This window comes from Plectropomus leopardus, chromosome 1, assembly GCF_026936395.1.
Source record: "Plectropomus leopardus strain MGB_pleo_1.0 chromosome 1, ASM2693639v1, whole genome shotgun sequence".
Lineage (NCBI taxonomy): Eukaryota > Metazoa > Chordata > Actinopteri > Perciformes > Serranidae > Plectropomus > Plectropomus leopardus.
The window spans coordinates 42598421-42616674 of record NC_142176.1 but is presented as its reverse complement, the minus strand read 5'-3'; the positions used below and the strand labels follow the sequence as shown (position 1 = coordinate 42616674).

The 18254-nt window shown below is 39.1% G+C and overlaps 1 protein-coding gene across 2 annotated transcripts in view; it reads right to left on the bottom strand.

Moving 5' to 3' along the window:
* crtc3 (CREB regulated transcription coactivator 3) overlaps positions 1–18254 on the bottom strand; it is a 61454-nt gene that overhangs the window by 30024 nt on the left and 13176 nt on the right. For both annotated transcript variants that reach the window (XM_088081450.1, XM_042485145.2), the window contains 3 exons: positions 17466–17573; positions 11003–11131; positions 4199–4260 (listed from right to left, as the gene is read on the bottom strand). In XM_088081450.1, coding sequence (XP_087937576.1) covers positions 4199–4260; positions 11003–11131; positions 17466–17573 — 299 coding nt within the window. The remainder of the gene's footprint in view (positions 1–4198; positions 4261–11002; positions 11132–17465; positions 17574–18254) is intronic.

Sequence of the window (18254 nt, the reverse complement as noted above, 5' to 3'; positions counted from 1 at the left end):
GATTGTGATTCTAAATGTTTTGCAATATGATGAATATATACACACACACACACACACACACACACACACACACACACACACATATATATATATATATATATATAAAATTCTGTCCCCAAAAGAAAACTTCAATATCTGTTATTATTTAATATGGTAGAGCTTCTGGTCTGTTCATCTCACTATAATCATTGCTATTGCAGCACGATACACTTTATTGTCCTTACAGGGGAAATTTGTCTTGGACTCATTGCTGCACAGATAATGGGCCTGACAACAGACTCCTTGTATATATGGACTGGAGGGGCTGGTATTCAATCTTACCCATCACCTTTATGGCTGTATGCACAAGACGAGCAAGCTTACTTTTAAGCTGTACAGTAAGGTTGCCATACCATGCTGACAGCCTGTATCGGATCAAGGAGTATGGCCCCCCACTTATCTAGGATCCATGATCATCTCCTTAGTTTTGTTTAGATTTAAAATGAGATGGTTGGTGTCACATCATTGCACAAAGTTTTCAATTTCAGATAGATATGCTGATGGACTTCTATCTTTGTGCAGCTAGCTGAGGAAAGCAGTGTTGGCAGAAAATTTAAAAACAAAGTTCTCGGGGTGGCTGCTTATACAGTCATTTGTGTATAATGTGAAAAGAACTGGAGAGCATACACAACCCTGTGAGGCACCTGTGCTGATTGATTTAGGATCTGAGAGGGTGTTGATTCTGACAAGCTGATGTTAATAGGTTAAAAAGGAAAAATACCACTTTATTTAAAAAGGATTAACAAAGTGGTACTTTTCCTTTTTAACAAATCAATATCAGCTTTTCAGAATCAATGACCCTCTCAGATCCCAAGGGGTGTCACTGATTCTGACAAGCTGATGTCAGATCCCAGATCAATCTGATGGATGTGATAACCAATCAATGTTATCATTCTAGTAGGCTACAAAAGTGTAATTTATATTTGCAATATCAATAATTTATAAAACAAATAAACTGATACTCGGGGTCAGTGTATTGATACAATACTACCACGCAAATGTCATGATTCTGCGCTGTATCAGTTTTTCCCCCAAGCCTAATGGCAACTCCCACAGTATGTGCAACTGATATTTAGCTATTTATTGACCCGACATCTGGGAATTACACAGCTGCTGTATCATACCTCAAAAAGTGAATATAAACATACTCTGTATGCAAAACTTGCATGAGAATGTGAGCACATCTTATTTTGTAAGTAGAATAATGGTGCGACTATGATATAGTATAACACTGTCCAATTCCTAAAGAGAAATCCTGGATTGTTTTTCTATGTGACCCTTCACTTTAAATGTTTTAGAATGGTTTCTAGAAAGTTGCTGAAAAATGGGGAACTCTTGTCCCGTCTCTGAGGGCTCTCTGTTGTGATTTGAGGTGATTTCAGGAGATAGTGTCTGCATCTCAAGTTACACCTCCATTAACACAAGCTGGATCCTCCTACTTCTGTGTAACATTAATTTCAACCTTCATCCATTCTTCTCTTTTACGCAGTCTGTAAATCAACCATGAATCATAAAGTCTAAATCACACAAATCATCCTACCATATCCCATTTTACATTTCATTTACACTTAAGGAGGGTTTACAGGAATATTTGTAATATGTAATACTACAGTGCACTACTAAAAAACAACCAGTGTAAGCCAACACTAAAGGATAAACCTGTATATCTCTGCCTGTGTCAGTGAAGTGGGCCAAAATTGACTGCTGAGAGGGAAGTTTATCCCTGTTACACACTGCGACAACAATCTGTTGCAGGTTGGAGCAGGAGGCTGGGCTTGGACTGCAGAGACTTGACAGAGCTGATGCCAATCACATACACAGTGTTCCGTGTATGGACTGGTGGAGGAGCACAGTCACAGGAGGAGACTGAATTGAAATAAATGCTGTGCTATTAAAAAAAACAAACAAAAAAAAACACTGCTGTGGTTTATCACTTTACAGCAGGGGTACTGACATTTCCCTGTAGCAAAGGTCAAATCCCATGATCTCTGAATTGCATCCCCTACGTCTATCAAATTAAATCAACAACTTACATTTCTCTAATATTTCAACACTTGCAGTCAATTTTCAAAGTAGGATCCAAAACACATTTTACTTGTATGGCAAAGAAATAGTTATGTTTACCATGAATAAAATTTGTCCTAGCACAGTCAACTTAACACCTATATTTTAGTAAAAACCATACAAACAATCAAAAAACAAACAAACAAAAAAAACAGACAGAATCTCCTGAATAAACAAACATGCCCCCCCAAATTTGCTAAAAGCTGTCAGAGGCCCCTTTTGTCTGCATTTTGTTTTTATACTTTTTTCTACTTCCTGTTCTAGACAGAGGAATGGACCGGTGACTGCCCTGCCAGGAGTTTGAATCTTGAATCTTGAATAATGAATCTTGAAAAATGGAGTTAGTGTCACTGTCATTCACATGAGGAGGGGATCAATGGTGCGCCTGGATCTATGCTCGGTTTTTCTCATGTTCATGGCGGAGAAAGCTCACTCTCTGCTGTAAGTCAATCCAAACATGGTCAAGGTGTGTAGTGCTACTTTAGTAAAGCTTCCTGCAGACTGTGAGAGTCTTATAAGTTTAGTGCATCCCAGGCTGTCACTGGGGGCAAGACCAAGCAAACGGCCATCCTTGAACCTCTCTCACTGTGTGACACATGACCACCATTTCAGAGCCACAAAAATCGCAGTTTTTACTGGGCTTAGACAGTCTGTAGAGAGAAAGCAGCAGGTCTGTTGCTTTTATGCTGTCATCTCTCTCACATTGTTGTTCTCTCTAGCAAACTGCCTAGGTAGGGTAAATAATTGATTTGATTAGCTCAACTGAGTGACACTATTGCTCAGTGGCAGACAGAATTGCATAGTCAGTGAGGCTTATAGGGATCAGGTCTACTATCCCCATTACAATCAAAGTTTCCGTAAAAAATTGTCTATTGGCCATATGAACAGGACTAGCTGTCCCGCAGTCTATAGCTGTGACTGTCAAGAAAAAGTATCAACTCTCCATGAAGATCATTATTCATTCTCAATAATAATAATAATTATAATAATAATAATAATAATAATAATAATGGTGTCTTCATCACAGATAATTTATTATTTAATAAAGTGAGAGGGTTGTCACATTTTGAAATACTCTAACTGAAGTTTACATGACATGAAGCTCAATCTATTATTGAGGAACACAGTGTGGAACAAAGCAGTGCTGCCTGAAATAAACATGGGAGTCTGCATTCATTGCTTTGTGCCACATGGCTCTCTGAGAAAAACACCCACTCTGAGAACACTGATGTCTAGTTGCTCCGCCAGGACGTTTGTCAGCCAACTTGTTTGTGGTGTCAACAATGATGAGAGGGCGTGGGCCTTATTCACCTCTACAGTACAAGCTGTTATAGTACGCTCAACATGGAGCCTGGCGAATGTGTGTGTCTGCACTGTGGAGGAAGACGAGGCTCGGTGATTGGCAGCCAGCCAAGCCCGCATACAAAACACAAGTGTGGAGAGCAAGAGTGAAAGAGAGTGAGTGGGGAGGACTTGGCTGAGCTTTTTAACACAGGGCAATAATTCACTCTCTTGTAAACACTGAGGAAAAGCTGTCTACCAATACACTGACTGCTCTACATAGGCACAAGCAAAGCTGGAGAAAATAGATCATGCAGCTCACATCAAGGCCAGCAAGTGTTGCATTTTATTCCAGCAGATACTGATTTTTAATTTCTGCTAAGCTGGAGATTCTGTACCACAGGGGCAGTTGTGCTGTTACAACATCAAATCCCTCAACAGTAGGATGACTGCTGCTGGGCATGACCTTTAAAGCAAAAGGCTAACTGTCAAACACCTTTAGGTAGATGCAGTGTTCCTAGGGCTAACACAGCACATGGAGCATTTGTGCACAAACAAAGAAGGTCAGCGACTCTACCCTTAAGCCTCCCTCAGCTCTCCCTGGACATCCACTGATTCTATACATCTCTGATTAGTGTTTGATGGAGACAGCTGCAGCCTAGATATACAAAGACAATACCAGTAGGTACAGAGAGGCTTGAAACAGGAAACAGGGTGGTGACAGGAAACAGTCCCTGTTGTACAGTGATCCAGTTAGAGGAAGAAGAGAGGACGATAAGCATTCTGACAGCAGATTAACAGGTACACTACTCACCTTCTCCAGTTGTTGTCCAGAGGTGGGGACAGGTACACGGCTCCATACGGAGAGCTCTCGATGTAGGTCTTAGTTAAGGGAATTATTGGCACAAAATCAGAAACATTGCTGTGATACTGAGTTCATTTCTATAAAAATTACATTCACATATTACAATGTTATGAGATGTCAGAAGCACACGACAGAGCCTGTAACTGGATTTTTAGGGCCGATGCCAATACCTATTTAAGGAGTAAAAAATCCAGATATTGACATATCGGCTAATATTTTATTCATCTATAGCCCTTTCTACACAGGATGGAGCTATATAGCCACTATGAAGTCCCTTGTTTTTGCGTTCTTTGCATTTTTACAAAGAACAACAGCATCATCCCACTCCGGTTTGTGATTTTAAATAGCATGCCGGCATCGCTGAGTGAGAGGCGTGACGTTCAACACAACAGTATCCACTTCTAGTGTTACATAAAACAAAAGTGTCAGCAGCACTTACTTAACAATATCAAAGCATAACATCGCAATAACAATCATTTGCCATCAATGTTAGGTGGCGACTGATAGCTTCCTCTGCTCAGAGAGTAAGGGGCTCCCAAATGTCATTGTTTTCCCAGTTTGCAAACATTTACTGCTGAAGTTCTTCTTTTGATTTAGCCGCTTACTGCTACTGCTGCTTTTTGAATCTCCCAAGGTGAGTCGCACACAAAAGATGTCATAGCACATCACACCCATCCCACCCATGGTCACTTCCTGTCGGCTGTCCTGATAATACAGGCATTGTTTCGGCACAGTTATTACCTCCTGTGGCGGTTTAAAAGCGAGACCACTCTTTTCCACCATCCATCTATCTATCCATCTAATTATCTTTCAAATATGGTTAGCAAACACTTATCTGATATGTACTGGAGTCAGGTATTTTACACTTCATATTAGAAATGACTCGTAGCATTTTTTTGTGGATTATGTTCTGTAAAAAAAAAATTGTGAAAGGCCAATAATGGCCAATAAAATCAGGGTTCTAAAACAGAATTCATGTGAGAAAAAAGACAGTATTCACACTGGAAGTACATTCTCATCAAAGCTCTATAGCGCGAATAAGTGTGAACAATGGAGCTGCCTTTTTCAAATACTTAATGAAAACATGACAGCATCATCTGATTTACTACTAAAGGCAGAGGCAGAGTTCCTGGCATTGTCTGCTGAAGGGCAGGACTTCACAAGCGCGGTGTTTGGTCTCACTAACAGTCCCTCTTTTAGTCTTAGCATGAGGAGCTCCTCTGCTCTGAACACCATCTCCTCTCTGGGTTATGTTTTGAAAAGTTTAACCATCAACAAAAACAAATGAAAGCAGAGACTGGGTGACACAGAAGGCTAAATGCTGTCCTACACAGCATCTTTTTAGGCCTTGGACAAATAATAATCATGAGTGAGACATATATCACCCTGCTATCACCCCTCACACCAAACATGGAATAAGTCGATTTTCAAATACAAACACAAACACAACCAAGTGGAGAGGACACTATTGTGGTTTCTCCCAGCGCAAAGTAATGGGAACAATCCTGTCAAACAGGTTATCTCACTGGTTCACATGATCTTACTTAACACCTTTCAGCAACTACAGCTCTAAACTGCAGATGACACGCTTAAGTATGTCCAGTATGTAGAAACTACACACTTTCACACAAGCAGTGGAAAAAAATGATTGAAATGACTCAAAAATCGCCCTTTGTTATTTTATCCAATCGGAGACACACACCACTCCTTCATTTACAAAATATGGCACTGTGAAGTCAAAGCCATACACCAAACTACGAATTTTCATATTAAAGATGCTGCTCTGCTCCCCCTCATCATCGCCGTTGTCATCATCATCATCATCATCATCATCATCATCATCATCATCATAGTTTAAACCCCTCAGCATTGCAGATGATAGTGTAGTTTGCAGTGCTCAGACTAAATTGATCCTCAGTGGATCTGTTCAGTTTTTTTCCATTTTCTTCTTTACTCTGTGTTTTCCCACAAAAACTACACATTAGTCTGTGCTACAGATACATTTCAGAGGACTTTCTCTGTCTCTCCAACTTGGAACAAAATCTGATCAAGCAGTTAAACTAAGCAGTGCTGATGGAATATAAATCAAGATTTAGACACTGAGTTGCATATTTCTCACCTAAAATGTTTTCAGAAACATGTTTTAGCTTATTGTTTGACTGTATTATGAGATCCAGCCAGCCGCTTTTGTTGACCATTCCACATTACGTCACTCACCGGTGGGAGCGTTTATAGTTCTGATGAGGCATGTAGCATTCTGATGATTGTCATTTTTCTACACATTGAGCAAAAGCACCCTTTTACTACACATACAGCATACAGCACCGATTTCAAAAGTATTCGCTTATTCTACTGCAGAGATGACATATATTGGTGAAATACTTCTTTAATATTAACCAGGGCACCAAAAAAGCTGTGGCAGGCCCCAAGTTAATGATTTTTTTTTTAAATCTTACAGCAAAAACATAGCTCACTAACATTTACAGTATGCTATTGTCTGCAAAAAAATCCCTACAGGCATCAATGAATCAATATACGATCACTTTATTTTTACTGGGCAGACTTAAAAATTAGCATTTATAGTGTAGCATTAGGGCGGCACAACAATGGCAAAATGATAATCACAATTGTTTTTATCATGAGATCATAATTATTCATTGATTTAAGTGACAAAATATTTATTTGTCCCCAGAAAATAATCTTTAAAGAAATAGTAATAATAATTAATTAATTAAAGAACAGAGCAATGCTTTCACTTCCAAGCGCTACAATGCTGCTAATGAACAAATCTTTGCATCAAAATAAAACTTATGTAAATTTTCTTCGTCACCTGAATACACTGCATCTCTTATAAGCAAAATATATTAGCAAAATTGTGACCAAATATAAACTTACTAAATATATAATTATAATTATAATATAATTATATATATAATTATAAATATGCCATTACAGAATGCAACCAGGTGAAAACGGTGTTTGTTGGACACATATCTTTGGTCTAATGGAATGCGACTGCATTGGTTATTTCAGTGCGTCTTTGAGAGCTGAATGGATACAATCTATTGCTGTATTTTTTAAAGTGGTCACAATGCTTTGGCGTACTGAGCATTAACACACTGAACACATTGTTTATTTAATTGTGGAAAGCCCAAATTGTAATTAATATTAACTAATTTTACAGCCCTTTTTCAAATGTGATTTTGAATTCTCCTTTATCAGACTTCATCCAAGATCTTTGTCTGTAATTTGTCTTAAATATTATCAGTTAAAATTAAATTAAAGAAAATAGGACAAATCAAATCAAAAAAGTTGTAGGCAAATACATATTCCATGCAGGAAATACAGGAACGTGAGTGTCAGGATTAACTGTATGAAACAGAGAAAGTGACAAATTAACCACCATTCCACATGACCTGCAGATTAGACCTCTTTGTGTCTTTTGTGGACCTAGTTTTTTATGTCAATTTTGCACGTTACTTTACTACTATGACCTCTGACCTCCTCTGTAAGACACATGCTGCTCACACAAATGCACTGTTTTCTCAAAGGATACAAACACATGAGCTGAATTAAGGTTTGACTTGAGTGCTCATCATTCCCTCTGCTAAAATTTGAAGACTGACACACTGAATACCCTTGTGAAGGAGAAGCCCAGATGTCCGCTCAGACATACACCTTGTGACCAAAGGCTGACTAGACAATCCTGGCCATACCATCTATATGTGTCCAGACGCATGCATGTACAGTCCGCTCATATGTGGAACCACCACCCACCCACTCCAACTGCTTCTTTTTAATAAGAACAAGAGCAGACTTTTATAAAAGTCTCTCCACCTACGCTGTGTACATTACAGAGTGTTCTAGATTACAGCTCACAGTCACGAGAGAACCAGAACATTTTAGACAAACCATGGTGCTTGCTTTTATCGCCTAAATTTGTTTAAGTGGCATTGTTAAACAATCAAGAACCCTTTGAAACAGTGAAGTATGTTTAAAGCTGAGCTATACTTACAACTCATACAGTTAAGCATCCACCTCAATGTAGGTCACTTCATCTATTATACACATCACCCCAGCCCACACATGACAAACATGCATGATTCGATACAAACTGTACAAACAAGCGAGGTTCATCAATGATGTCATGCCATATTGACAATGAAAGAAAACCTAATGTGGCTCTGTGGAAGGTTTTCTTCAACACACCACATACATGCTAATAACCATTACATTCTGCATCTGTTACCACAGAAATATACGCTGGCGTGTCAAACTCCTCTCCAGCTCTAAAACACCACTGTGACAGGCCGCTGAATCATCTCTGTATCAAGGCAGGGAATAAACACATCCGCTTACTAAAACGCTCTCTCTGAGGTGGGCGCGTGCTGATGGATCAGTGGGCTAACAAGGGTTTCATGCAAATGCGCATCATTGGGCCTCATGCAAGAAACGATTTACAAACAAATTTTCTCTTATATTTGCTCATATCCAGGATTTGTCCTTATTTTGATAGTATCCATTGATTATTTGGATTCAGCAATGTTTTCTTAATTTTGGTTTCTTATGTATCCATACATAGCCATCAATCAAAGAAAAAATAACTATCATTTATAAATAACCTTTTTTAACCTTTTGAAACCTGAGTAAATTGGCTTGATTTCTTTCAAAAATATGTGAAGAAGGCCATGCGCAACAAAAGAAGAAATGGCATAAAAATAAGCTAGAAATTAGTTAAAAGTACAAGAAAATGACATGAAAATTATTAGAACAGAGAAAGAGAGAGAGAAAGAGAGAGACCAGCTTCTACCGACTGAACCTGAATCTCTGCCCTAACACACCGGAGCTTCAAAACAGACACTTAACAATCTGGTCCAATCAAATCATCTCAAAACAAAACGAAAATTATATCAGATATTGCAACGAAATCACTAAGTCATGAAGTTAAGTAGAATTTTATTTGACCCTAAACAGAGAATACGTGCTGGCAGAATACCTGACCACTGTGACAGATATAAAACAAAGAAAAACGCTGAAAGTGTACAGACTGAGTAGACACAGCCTGGACATAGAAACAGGCTGTTTTTCTGTGTTCACTCTGTCATCACAGCATCAAAATCATTTTTCCCAAGTTGCTCGTTGCCTTTTTCCCAATGATTGTAAAAGAAATGGCACCAATGTGTTTAGGGTTCAACAGTTTAGATACTTGTGAAGACATCTGAAAGCAGCACAAGGAAAGGTTTCAAAGGGTTAAACAATAAAAAACAATAAAGTATAAAAATACTAAGAAATAATATTGATGCAGGAGAGGAGGGACTGCAGTGTGTTCAGATGAGTGTTTCCACTGACAGCTGTTGTGATGACTGATGAGGAGGAAGTGTTTTTGTGCGATCATGTACAGAGGGTTAATAGTGGTCTCATTCAGAATAATTACAGACACTTGAGTTGTTGCTAAGACATCAGGGACCTGCAATTTCTTTTTGCACTTCAAATCAAATCCATAATGATTCCTTAAGTGCTTCAATCAACTTCTTAAGTGCAGCTCAAACTACAAGACAAATCCTGAGATCGTGCTTTCATTTTAATTTTCAGGACAGTATTTCCAAGTTCCACAAGAAGATACATTATTTAAGAACTTTCAATCACCACTAGTCATTCTGGGCCGAGATTCAGTTCTGAATTTTTATTTCTTTTTTTTTATTTCTTATTTTTATTGTGGTGTCAGCATACATAATGATAAGCAGGGCGTTCTGAAGTACGCTAAATGTTTTAAATGGCCGAACACGTACCAAAAGCATTATGGGGCATGTGAAGCTGCTTTCACACCGTTTGCAATGTTTCTCATTTGGAGTGTCAAATGCAATGCAGTGACCAGAGCTGATTTTTTTCAGCTTCAGAAGCTGTTTGGAGAGCGAGAGGAATAAAAGGTAAGGATATCTCCTCAGAGGGCAATATTTTGTCAAAGAAGTAAATTATTACTATTACTACTACTACTACTGCTACTATCATTTTACTAAAATAGAAAACATATAGCGAGTTAATGTGGGTATCTAGAATATACAAAATCTTTACCCAAAGAGCGATCTTTTGTGGTGTTAGTATTTCAAATCTAATGCCTGCAGTGCACCACAGGAGCATCTACTGCACGTCAAACGAGGTGGATCTATTTTCACTTTCAGAGCATTTGGGCCTTTACAAAGCTTCTATAATATAAACCATACAAATTGTGACCAACAGTGCATGAGGGAAACAGATTTGTCTGCTCTTACTGACTCTGATGTTGAGGAGACTCGGGGAAAATGGATTTAAAAGGTAGTCACACCAATGTTTTACACTCTGGTTTATCACAATTACAACAACTGGACACATCTGCAGCTTCCTCACAAAACTCACATCTGCAGCTAGACTTATTTGCAAAATATATACACAAGCATAGATTTCCTGAGTGTGCATTCAGACTATGCTGAGAATCTCCTAATGTCAATGTCCATTAGGCAGAAGTAAAGTGCACTGCCTCTGTGTCACATTTCAAATTAGCATAATGACTAAGTCTATAACTGAGGGTACAAAACAGCTGCCTACACTGGTAGGTGTTGTCACACTTGAAACCACATCGCAAACACAAGCCGCCAAAGGAAAAATAAAGGAAAACAACAATGAAGACCAACCACCTGGAAGACACAACACCCACTTCCACATGGCTGATTATCCTTTCACATCTCCTGCTGTCAGTGATTTAGGCTTAAAGGATATCTGCCGTCCGTGCTTGTCGATGGGTCGGCGATGAGGAGAGTTGATGCGGTTACGGTCCCTGTGGACCCTCTCGACCAGCCCATGGTGGCGCGTCCCTCTGACCGAATCCAATCCAGATTGGAAGCCACCCTAAAAAAAGAGACGTCAGACACAAAACACTGCAGTTTGCAACAGGTTGGCAAATGTGACTGCAGCACAGAGCAGGGGAATTTTAATATCTCTCATAATGAGGACAGTTATCATTTCAGATGCATGACATTTAACAGACTAATTTAGAGACAGAGACAGAACTTCACAAACTATAAAGTCTAAAGCCTCAGTCTTTCATAAAGTGATGCAAAATTTGAGTTCATTGTACGGTAATAGTCGTGCCTAATATCAAATAGAATTATTAACAATGTCGATTTTCATTTCCATCCTCAGACTGACATTGGCTCCACTTTAACCAATTTCCATGGGGAGAAGTATTACCTTTTTCTTGACCAATCACTAGAGTAGGGATGCACTAAATAGATAGATAGATAGATAGATAGATAGATAGATAGATAGATAGATAGATAGATAGATAGATAGATAGATAGATAGATAGATAGATAGATTGATAGATTAATAGATTGATAGACTGAATTGGATTGGATTTTTTGCCCTTATAGGATATGCCAATATATAACAACTCATTTGGCTGATAACTGATATCAATATCAATATATATCAATTTTTTGTAAAATAATGCAGCTTTCTTCTACAAATCCTTTGACTGAATATACCTCTTTATCTGTATGCCTGTACCCCAGTTTCTTTTTTTTTAATAGGTGTTGTTATTTATTTATTTTTTAATAACCTGTTTATCTATTTAATTGTTATCATTTCTATTCTTCATACATACTTGTTTATCTTTCAGCTATTTTGTTTTGTTACCTATGCTGTATCATTTAGCCGATGTACATGTTTTGTTCACTTTGACAGTTTGACCACATTACGACATTAACACCATACCAAGGTACCACAGTACCACGGTAATGACATGCCTACCACAGGATTGAAATCATAACCGTAAAGACATGCCGACCACAGCATTGAGCTCATTACCGTCATCACCGCGTTATCTTCTCTTAAAAAAATATGTTTCATTGCGGCCCCATCCACACCAGGCAGTGCTTAGCTTCCGTGTCGGTGCTAGGAGACTGTGCTTCATTTTTCAGAGGTGGGGGGTGGCTGGGGTTAGACTTTTCTACTTTTCGAGGCAGCTGTGGCTCAGAGGTAGCGCGGGTCATCCTCTAATCGGAAGTTCAGCAATGCGATCCCCAGCTCTTCTGGGCAACATGTCGAAGTATCCTTGGGCAAGATACTGAACTCCAAATTGCTCCCGATGCTGCGTCATCGGAGTGTGAGTGTGTGTGAATGATTTCTGAGTAGCAGGTGGCACTTTGTACGGTAGCTTCAGCCACCAGTGTGTGAATGTGTGTGTGAATGGGGGAATGTGACATGTAGTGTTAAAACGCTTTGAGTGGTCAATAAGACTAGAAAAGCGCTATACAAGTACAGTCCATTTACACAAAATAAATATGAAATACTACCTTTTCGTGTTTCATGTCCCTCACCTGAGCATAAATTAAAAACATAAGTCCTTCCTCGGTGCTTAATGTTTTTAAAAATGCCTTTCCTGTTTTTCAGCGCATCTTCTCCCCTTATAAATAATGAACAGTCCCTATCTCTAACCACTGAGAGAGGCCGACACAGCTGCACAAGTCCTTGAATCAATTAATGCAGCTCTAAAGACACAGAGTTGAATCGCAACCAGAGAAGAAAAATGACCAAAGTTTTAGAAGACAAATACAGCGCACCTGCAACACAGAACCTTTTAGGAAGGGCCTCAGTCGTTGACTCAAGATACAGTGACAGCTCAAGATACAGGGACAGCTACATGGAGACCACATTAAAGATGCGCTCTCGGAGAAGATGCTGGCTGTACTCGAATAGCAGTGCAATGACGGCAGCACTGGGACTAACAAAAAATCCATAAGGCCACATTAATGGGATGAACATGAATAAATATTGTGTCCAGCAGCACAACAATAACAGAGACTAAAAAACATGGTTAAACATGGTTTAAGAAAAAACAAAATTAAAGTTGACCCTAAATCCTGCTACATCTTTTTGGCATCAAAAGAGGAGTTGAGGAGTCTCACAGCCTGGGGAAAGAAGCTGCTCTGTAGTCTGGTGGTTCTGCAGCAGATACTTCTGTATCTTTTTCCAGATGGCAGCAGTGTGAACAGACTGTGGCTGTGGCGGCTGCTGTCTTTCAGTATCCTTTAGGCTCTGTGCAGACACCTCACTTCACTGAGGTCACTGATGCTCTGTAGATGGGAACCAGTGATGTTCTGGGCAGTTTTAATGTCCTGCTTTAGAGCCTTTCTGTCCTGGGCCGTGCACAAACCATGCCAGTTTGTGACGTTTTCTATTGCTCCGTAGCTTTCCTAAGTTTCCGTAGGAAGTGGAGCCTTTTCTGCGCTTTTTTAACCTGGGTGGTGATGTGTGATGACCAAGACAGGTTCTCAGTGATAATAACAGCCAAGGAACCTATAGCTGTTCACCTGCTCCACCTCAGCTCCCCTGGTGTAGACAGGGGAGCTGAGGTGGAGCACTCTCATCATTGTTTGTAATACGGCCAATAATGGTGGTGTCATTCGCATACTTCACAATAGAGTTCTCCTTATGCCTGGGAGTGCAGTCATAAGTGTACAGTGTGAACAGAAGGGGGCTGAGCACACAGCCCTGGGGGACTTCGGTGTTGAACATTAATGTGGAGGAGGTGTGACTGCCGATTTAAACTCTCTGGGGTCTGCATGTGAGGAAGTCAAGTATCCAGTTGCAGAGCATTGTACTGAAGCCCAGAGTGTTAAATTTTCCAATCAGCTTCATGATAGAGATTGTGTTGAATGCTGAGCTGAAGTCAACAAACAGCATCCTGATGTAGCTGTTCTTATTCTCCAAGTGAGTAAAGAGCAGTAGATATGGCATCCTCTATGGATTTGTTGGTTCTGAAAGCATACTGGTGAGGGTCCAGGCTGGCAGGGATGTTGTCTTTGATGTGCTAGAAAACCACTTTCTCAAAACACTGATGACTGTCTTGGGGCAGGAGGGAACAGTCTCTTGTGAGAGTGAGATGTTAAAAATGTCAACATTAACTAGCTGATTAGCACAAATTTTTAGTACACATCCAGGAACGTTGTCTGGGCCTGCAGACTTGTTAATATTCACTTGCAGCGGGAGTTTTCTCATATCTGTCCTCTGGAGGTAGAGTAGACTTCACAGCTGAGTCCTTATTGAGGAGGTCAAAGCGAGCATAAAATGTGTTCAGCTCGTCCGGCAGCGTGGCCTCACATATGATGGGGGCGCTCCTGCTTTTGTAGCCTGCCACATATCTTAAGTGCTGTTTCCGTTGAGGTCTCTCTCCAGTCTCTGCTGATGTCTCCTCTTAGCCCAAACACTTTTGATGGAATTTCATCTTTAGTGCATTATAGCAGTGAGACAAATGAAAATAAAAAAATACTCAAGAAAAAACTGAGCTGCCTTTGGTTGTTAAAAAGATGTACATTAAAATAAAAACCTGACTCACTTTTAATAAAAGTGTACAGCCCCATCATTTATTACAGCCCTGTTCAGACCAACACAGTTCACTCCTTAAATGCTCCTAATACAAACATCTGAATTTGAATACATGATCTATATTTTAATATAGATCAAACTGCACAGTAATTGCTGACAGATTTAAATAGTATTATTTATGTGACTTCTGTAGCTGACAGTTGGCTAGATGAAGTACCCTGCATTCATTTAATTGAATTAACCCTTAACAAATGGTTATCATCAAGAGGAATCTAGATGCCATTCAGAGAAGGTGAATGGACTCTGTGAGTGAGAGTTGTTTTGCCTCCGTGTGGGGACTATTATCTGGACCTGAGCACAGTGCTGCGAATACTGCCTAAAAAGGACATTCTTCTGAAAAAACAAGGACACTTTCACCTGGACCCTCTGTATCCCAGCATAGTCCACTCCTTAGAGAGCTGACACATTTACAGGCCCAGGGCTGATGGATCACATACAGCACTGCACTGCTTGAAGGAGAACTGGAAGCACTGATGTTTTAGACCATGTTTTTTCAACTCAGCAGCTGAATTATTTAACACTCTCAGGAAAAGATTGTTTGCACTTCTGAAGGTCCAGTACAGCTTTCTGCTGTTTCTGCTGTGAGATCAGTTATTTATCATATCGTTCATATGTGTTTTTAATACCCCAGTTATGTTTTATATTGTATATTCAAATAAACCAAAATAGAAGAAAAAATAAAAAAAAGAATAAAGAATAATTAAAAAGAATAATTAATGTAAATAAATGTAACAATATTGACAAAAATCTCCTGTGAAGTGATGTGGTGGTCTAAAAGATTTGGAAACCACTGAACTAGCCATCAAGAACCAAAGGTTTTTGTGGTCAGACCTTGTAAACCCCTGAATGAGAACATGATCTTGAATTTGGTGGACTGAAGCATGGTTTTACAGAGATATTCACTTAGTTTTACATCAAACATCCTTTATCTTGAGAAAAGCTTTTGAATGCATTGTCAAAATACACTGAGATTTACAGCATCAGCACATCTATAAGGCTCTAATGTGCTCAGACTTTCACTTTGTCAAAAAGATGCCGCCTCCTTAATTATTTTAATTGCAGTGCTATGTTGGCCAAGCTGGATGCTGATGTAAGGATCTCAGTCAAAACTTAAAATACAAAATTTTTTTTAAAAATAATAGTAAGGCCGCCCTGTGAAAAAGTGAAACCTGGTTTAACTTTCATGTAACGCAATGAGACATCATGGGCGCAAAACACATATTCCTGTGCATCCCCTTTACAGCAAAAAAAGTGCAGTTTTTGCTGCAATAATCTACTAACAAAGTCAACACAATATTAATTGTGTTGTCAAACAGAACATCAAGCAACCTGTGATCGTGGCGTGATTGTGGGTGGAAAGAAAGAAATTCATCCAGGATGGTGCAGACTGATGCAAAAACTAGTTGAAGAGGTTGTGATATAGAGCCGGTGAAGTCCCTTCTTCATGCCTCCTTTGCATTTTAACACAAAGCCAAACAACAGCGGCATCAATCCCCTCCAGTATGAGTTATTAGAGACAGCATGCCGGTATTGCAGAATCACTGATCATTGCAGAGTCACTGCCAGAAACCCTGGAGGAAGCTCTTATAATAAAGCTAAAGGGCTGCTTTCCCAGACAGACCATGCTAAAATTAAATTCTATTCAAGTGATTTTAGAATTTAGTATTTCCTAAAATTGTAAACTGTCTCAGACTAGGCTTCAAAAACAATACAGCAGTCCATAATATTAACTTAACTCAGAAGTGTTAGTGTATATTGAATGTATGAATAGTAGGGGTGTAACGATCCATCTATCTGCAACGATATGTGATTAAATGAGCAATGATCACATAACATTGATGCAAAGTGTAAGCATTGATCTATGTCATCCTCTTTCAGATGTGCTTTCATTTTGAAATTCTGTGTCACCGTCACACAGTATCAGGCAGATGATGGCGAGCAGCTGAGAGAAAGACGATGAGGAAAACATCATTTACCTGGGAATAAATTATCAGTGTGGAAATATTTTGTTTTTGGAGAAAGTCAGTGTCAGTAAGAGCATGTCATATGTTAACAACAGCCATAATCCAGTAACACTTCTTGCTAATGTTACATTAGCTGCTTAAACCAGCAGTGAATAAGAGAAAGCATAACTCATACATTTAAATTGGTAAAGTTATGAGTAGAGGAGAGGCCTGCTAGCCTCTAAGCTAATTTATGCAATGTGAAATGCCATAGGTTCATACTAATAAAGTTAGCATGTTGTCCATGTGGGGGAAACATGACCTACAAAAGACTGTTGTTTTGTCTATGATCCTTGACACTGATTACTGAGCTGTGTTTTATATTTCTGTGAAAAGATCTTGTTGTTAATCCAGGTTTTGAGGATGTTGGGAGAAGTTTGTCTTCAAGTCAGATAATCCTGAAGTTTTAGAAAAAAGATCAGTTAAAGGCAGAGTTAAAATGAATTTTTTTTTCCAGAAGGCATTTTCAAAAGAATGAACGAGCTATAATTATTTACAATTATTTACATGTTGTTTTTATCTTTTCTGGCCAAAAGCAAAGAAAGTGGTGGCAGCGTCTTCTGTAACCGACTGTGTTAAATGAGCAGATAATATTGTCTGATATCAATCGCAGGCCCCTAAATCGAATCGAATCTAAATAATATTGTGGCAGACTTTGTGCTATCGGCAAATATCATATGGTTGTCAAAAGTATCGATATAATATTATCTTATCGTGATGAAACCAGTGATTTACACCACTAATGAATAGCATGTGCTGGTGCTTTATATTTGACTGTGATGAGATCTCACCTGGAATTCGGTGCTGGTGTTGCCAATCTGATTGACGTTGGGCAGAGAACCATAGTACTGCGCCCGTGACTGAGTCAAACGAAGCTGCTGGACCTTCTGAAACTGCACCTGTCATTCATAGGAAGTCAAAAACACACTCTGTAAGGCGATATGAATGGTGGACATGGAGTGTTCATGTGTAATGGACATATAGATTCAAGATGAAAATTACAATAGATGCCAATCACGGCTTTTCTTTCCAATAACTGCCATTGTATTTCAAATACCAGAAATAAACACACATATGTCTACTTCCTTTTCCTTCCCTCCTTAATAGAGCACAGAAAGTAACATACAACCACATCTGACATAATTGTTAAAAATGCAGCGATATTTTCAATATAAGAGACACAAGTTAAGGGGAAACATTGTAGTAAATGTCAGCTTGGCCTCCAAACTGGCACTCTACCAGGAGATGCCACGATGACTATCTGTCAGAAAACAGAAGGTGGATTGTTCTGCCAAGGTGAGGAAAACAGCCAATCATGAGCTGTTAGCATGAAAAGGCAAATCAGAAGGGCATTTCTCTCTAAGACTGCTCAAAGCACAGAATCTGAATCTCAAAGACTGACCTTGTTTGATTTTATCAAAAGACAGAGCTTGCTCAAAGAGATTGTGCCTATGACAAGATAATAGTGATGGGCTTGAAAAATATAAAATCTTATCCTGTGGTGCAACACTTGTAAATGTATTTGAAGCAGCTACAGTCAAGCGTTAACCATTGACACATTGTGCTAATTTACACAATCA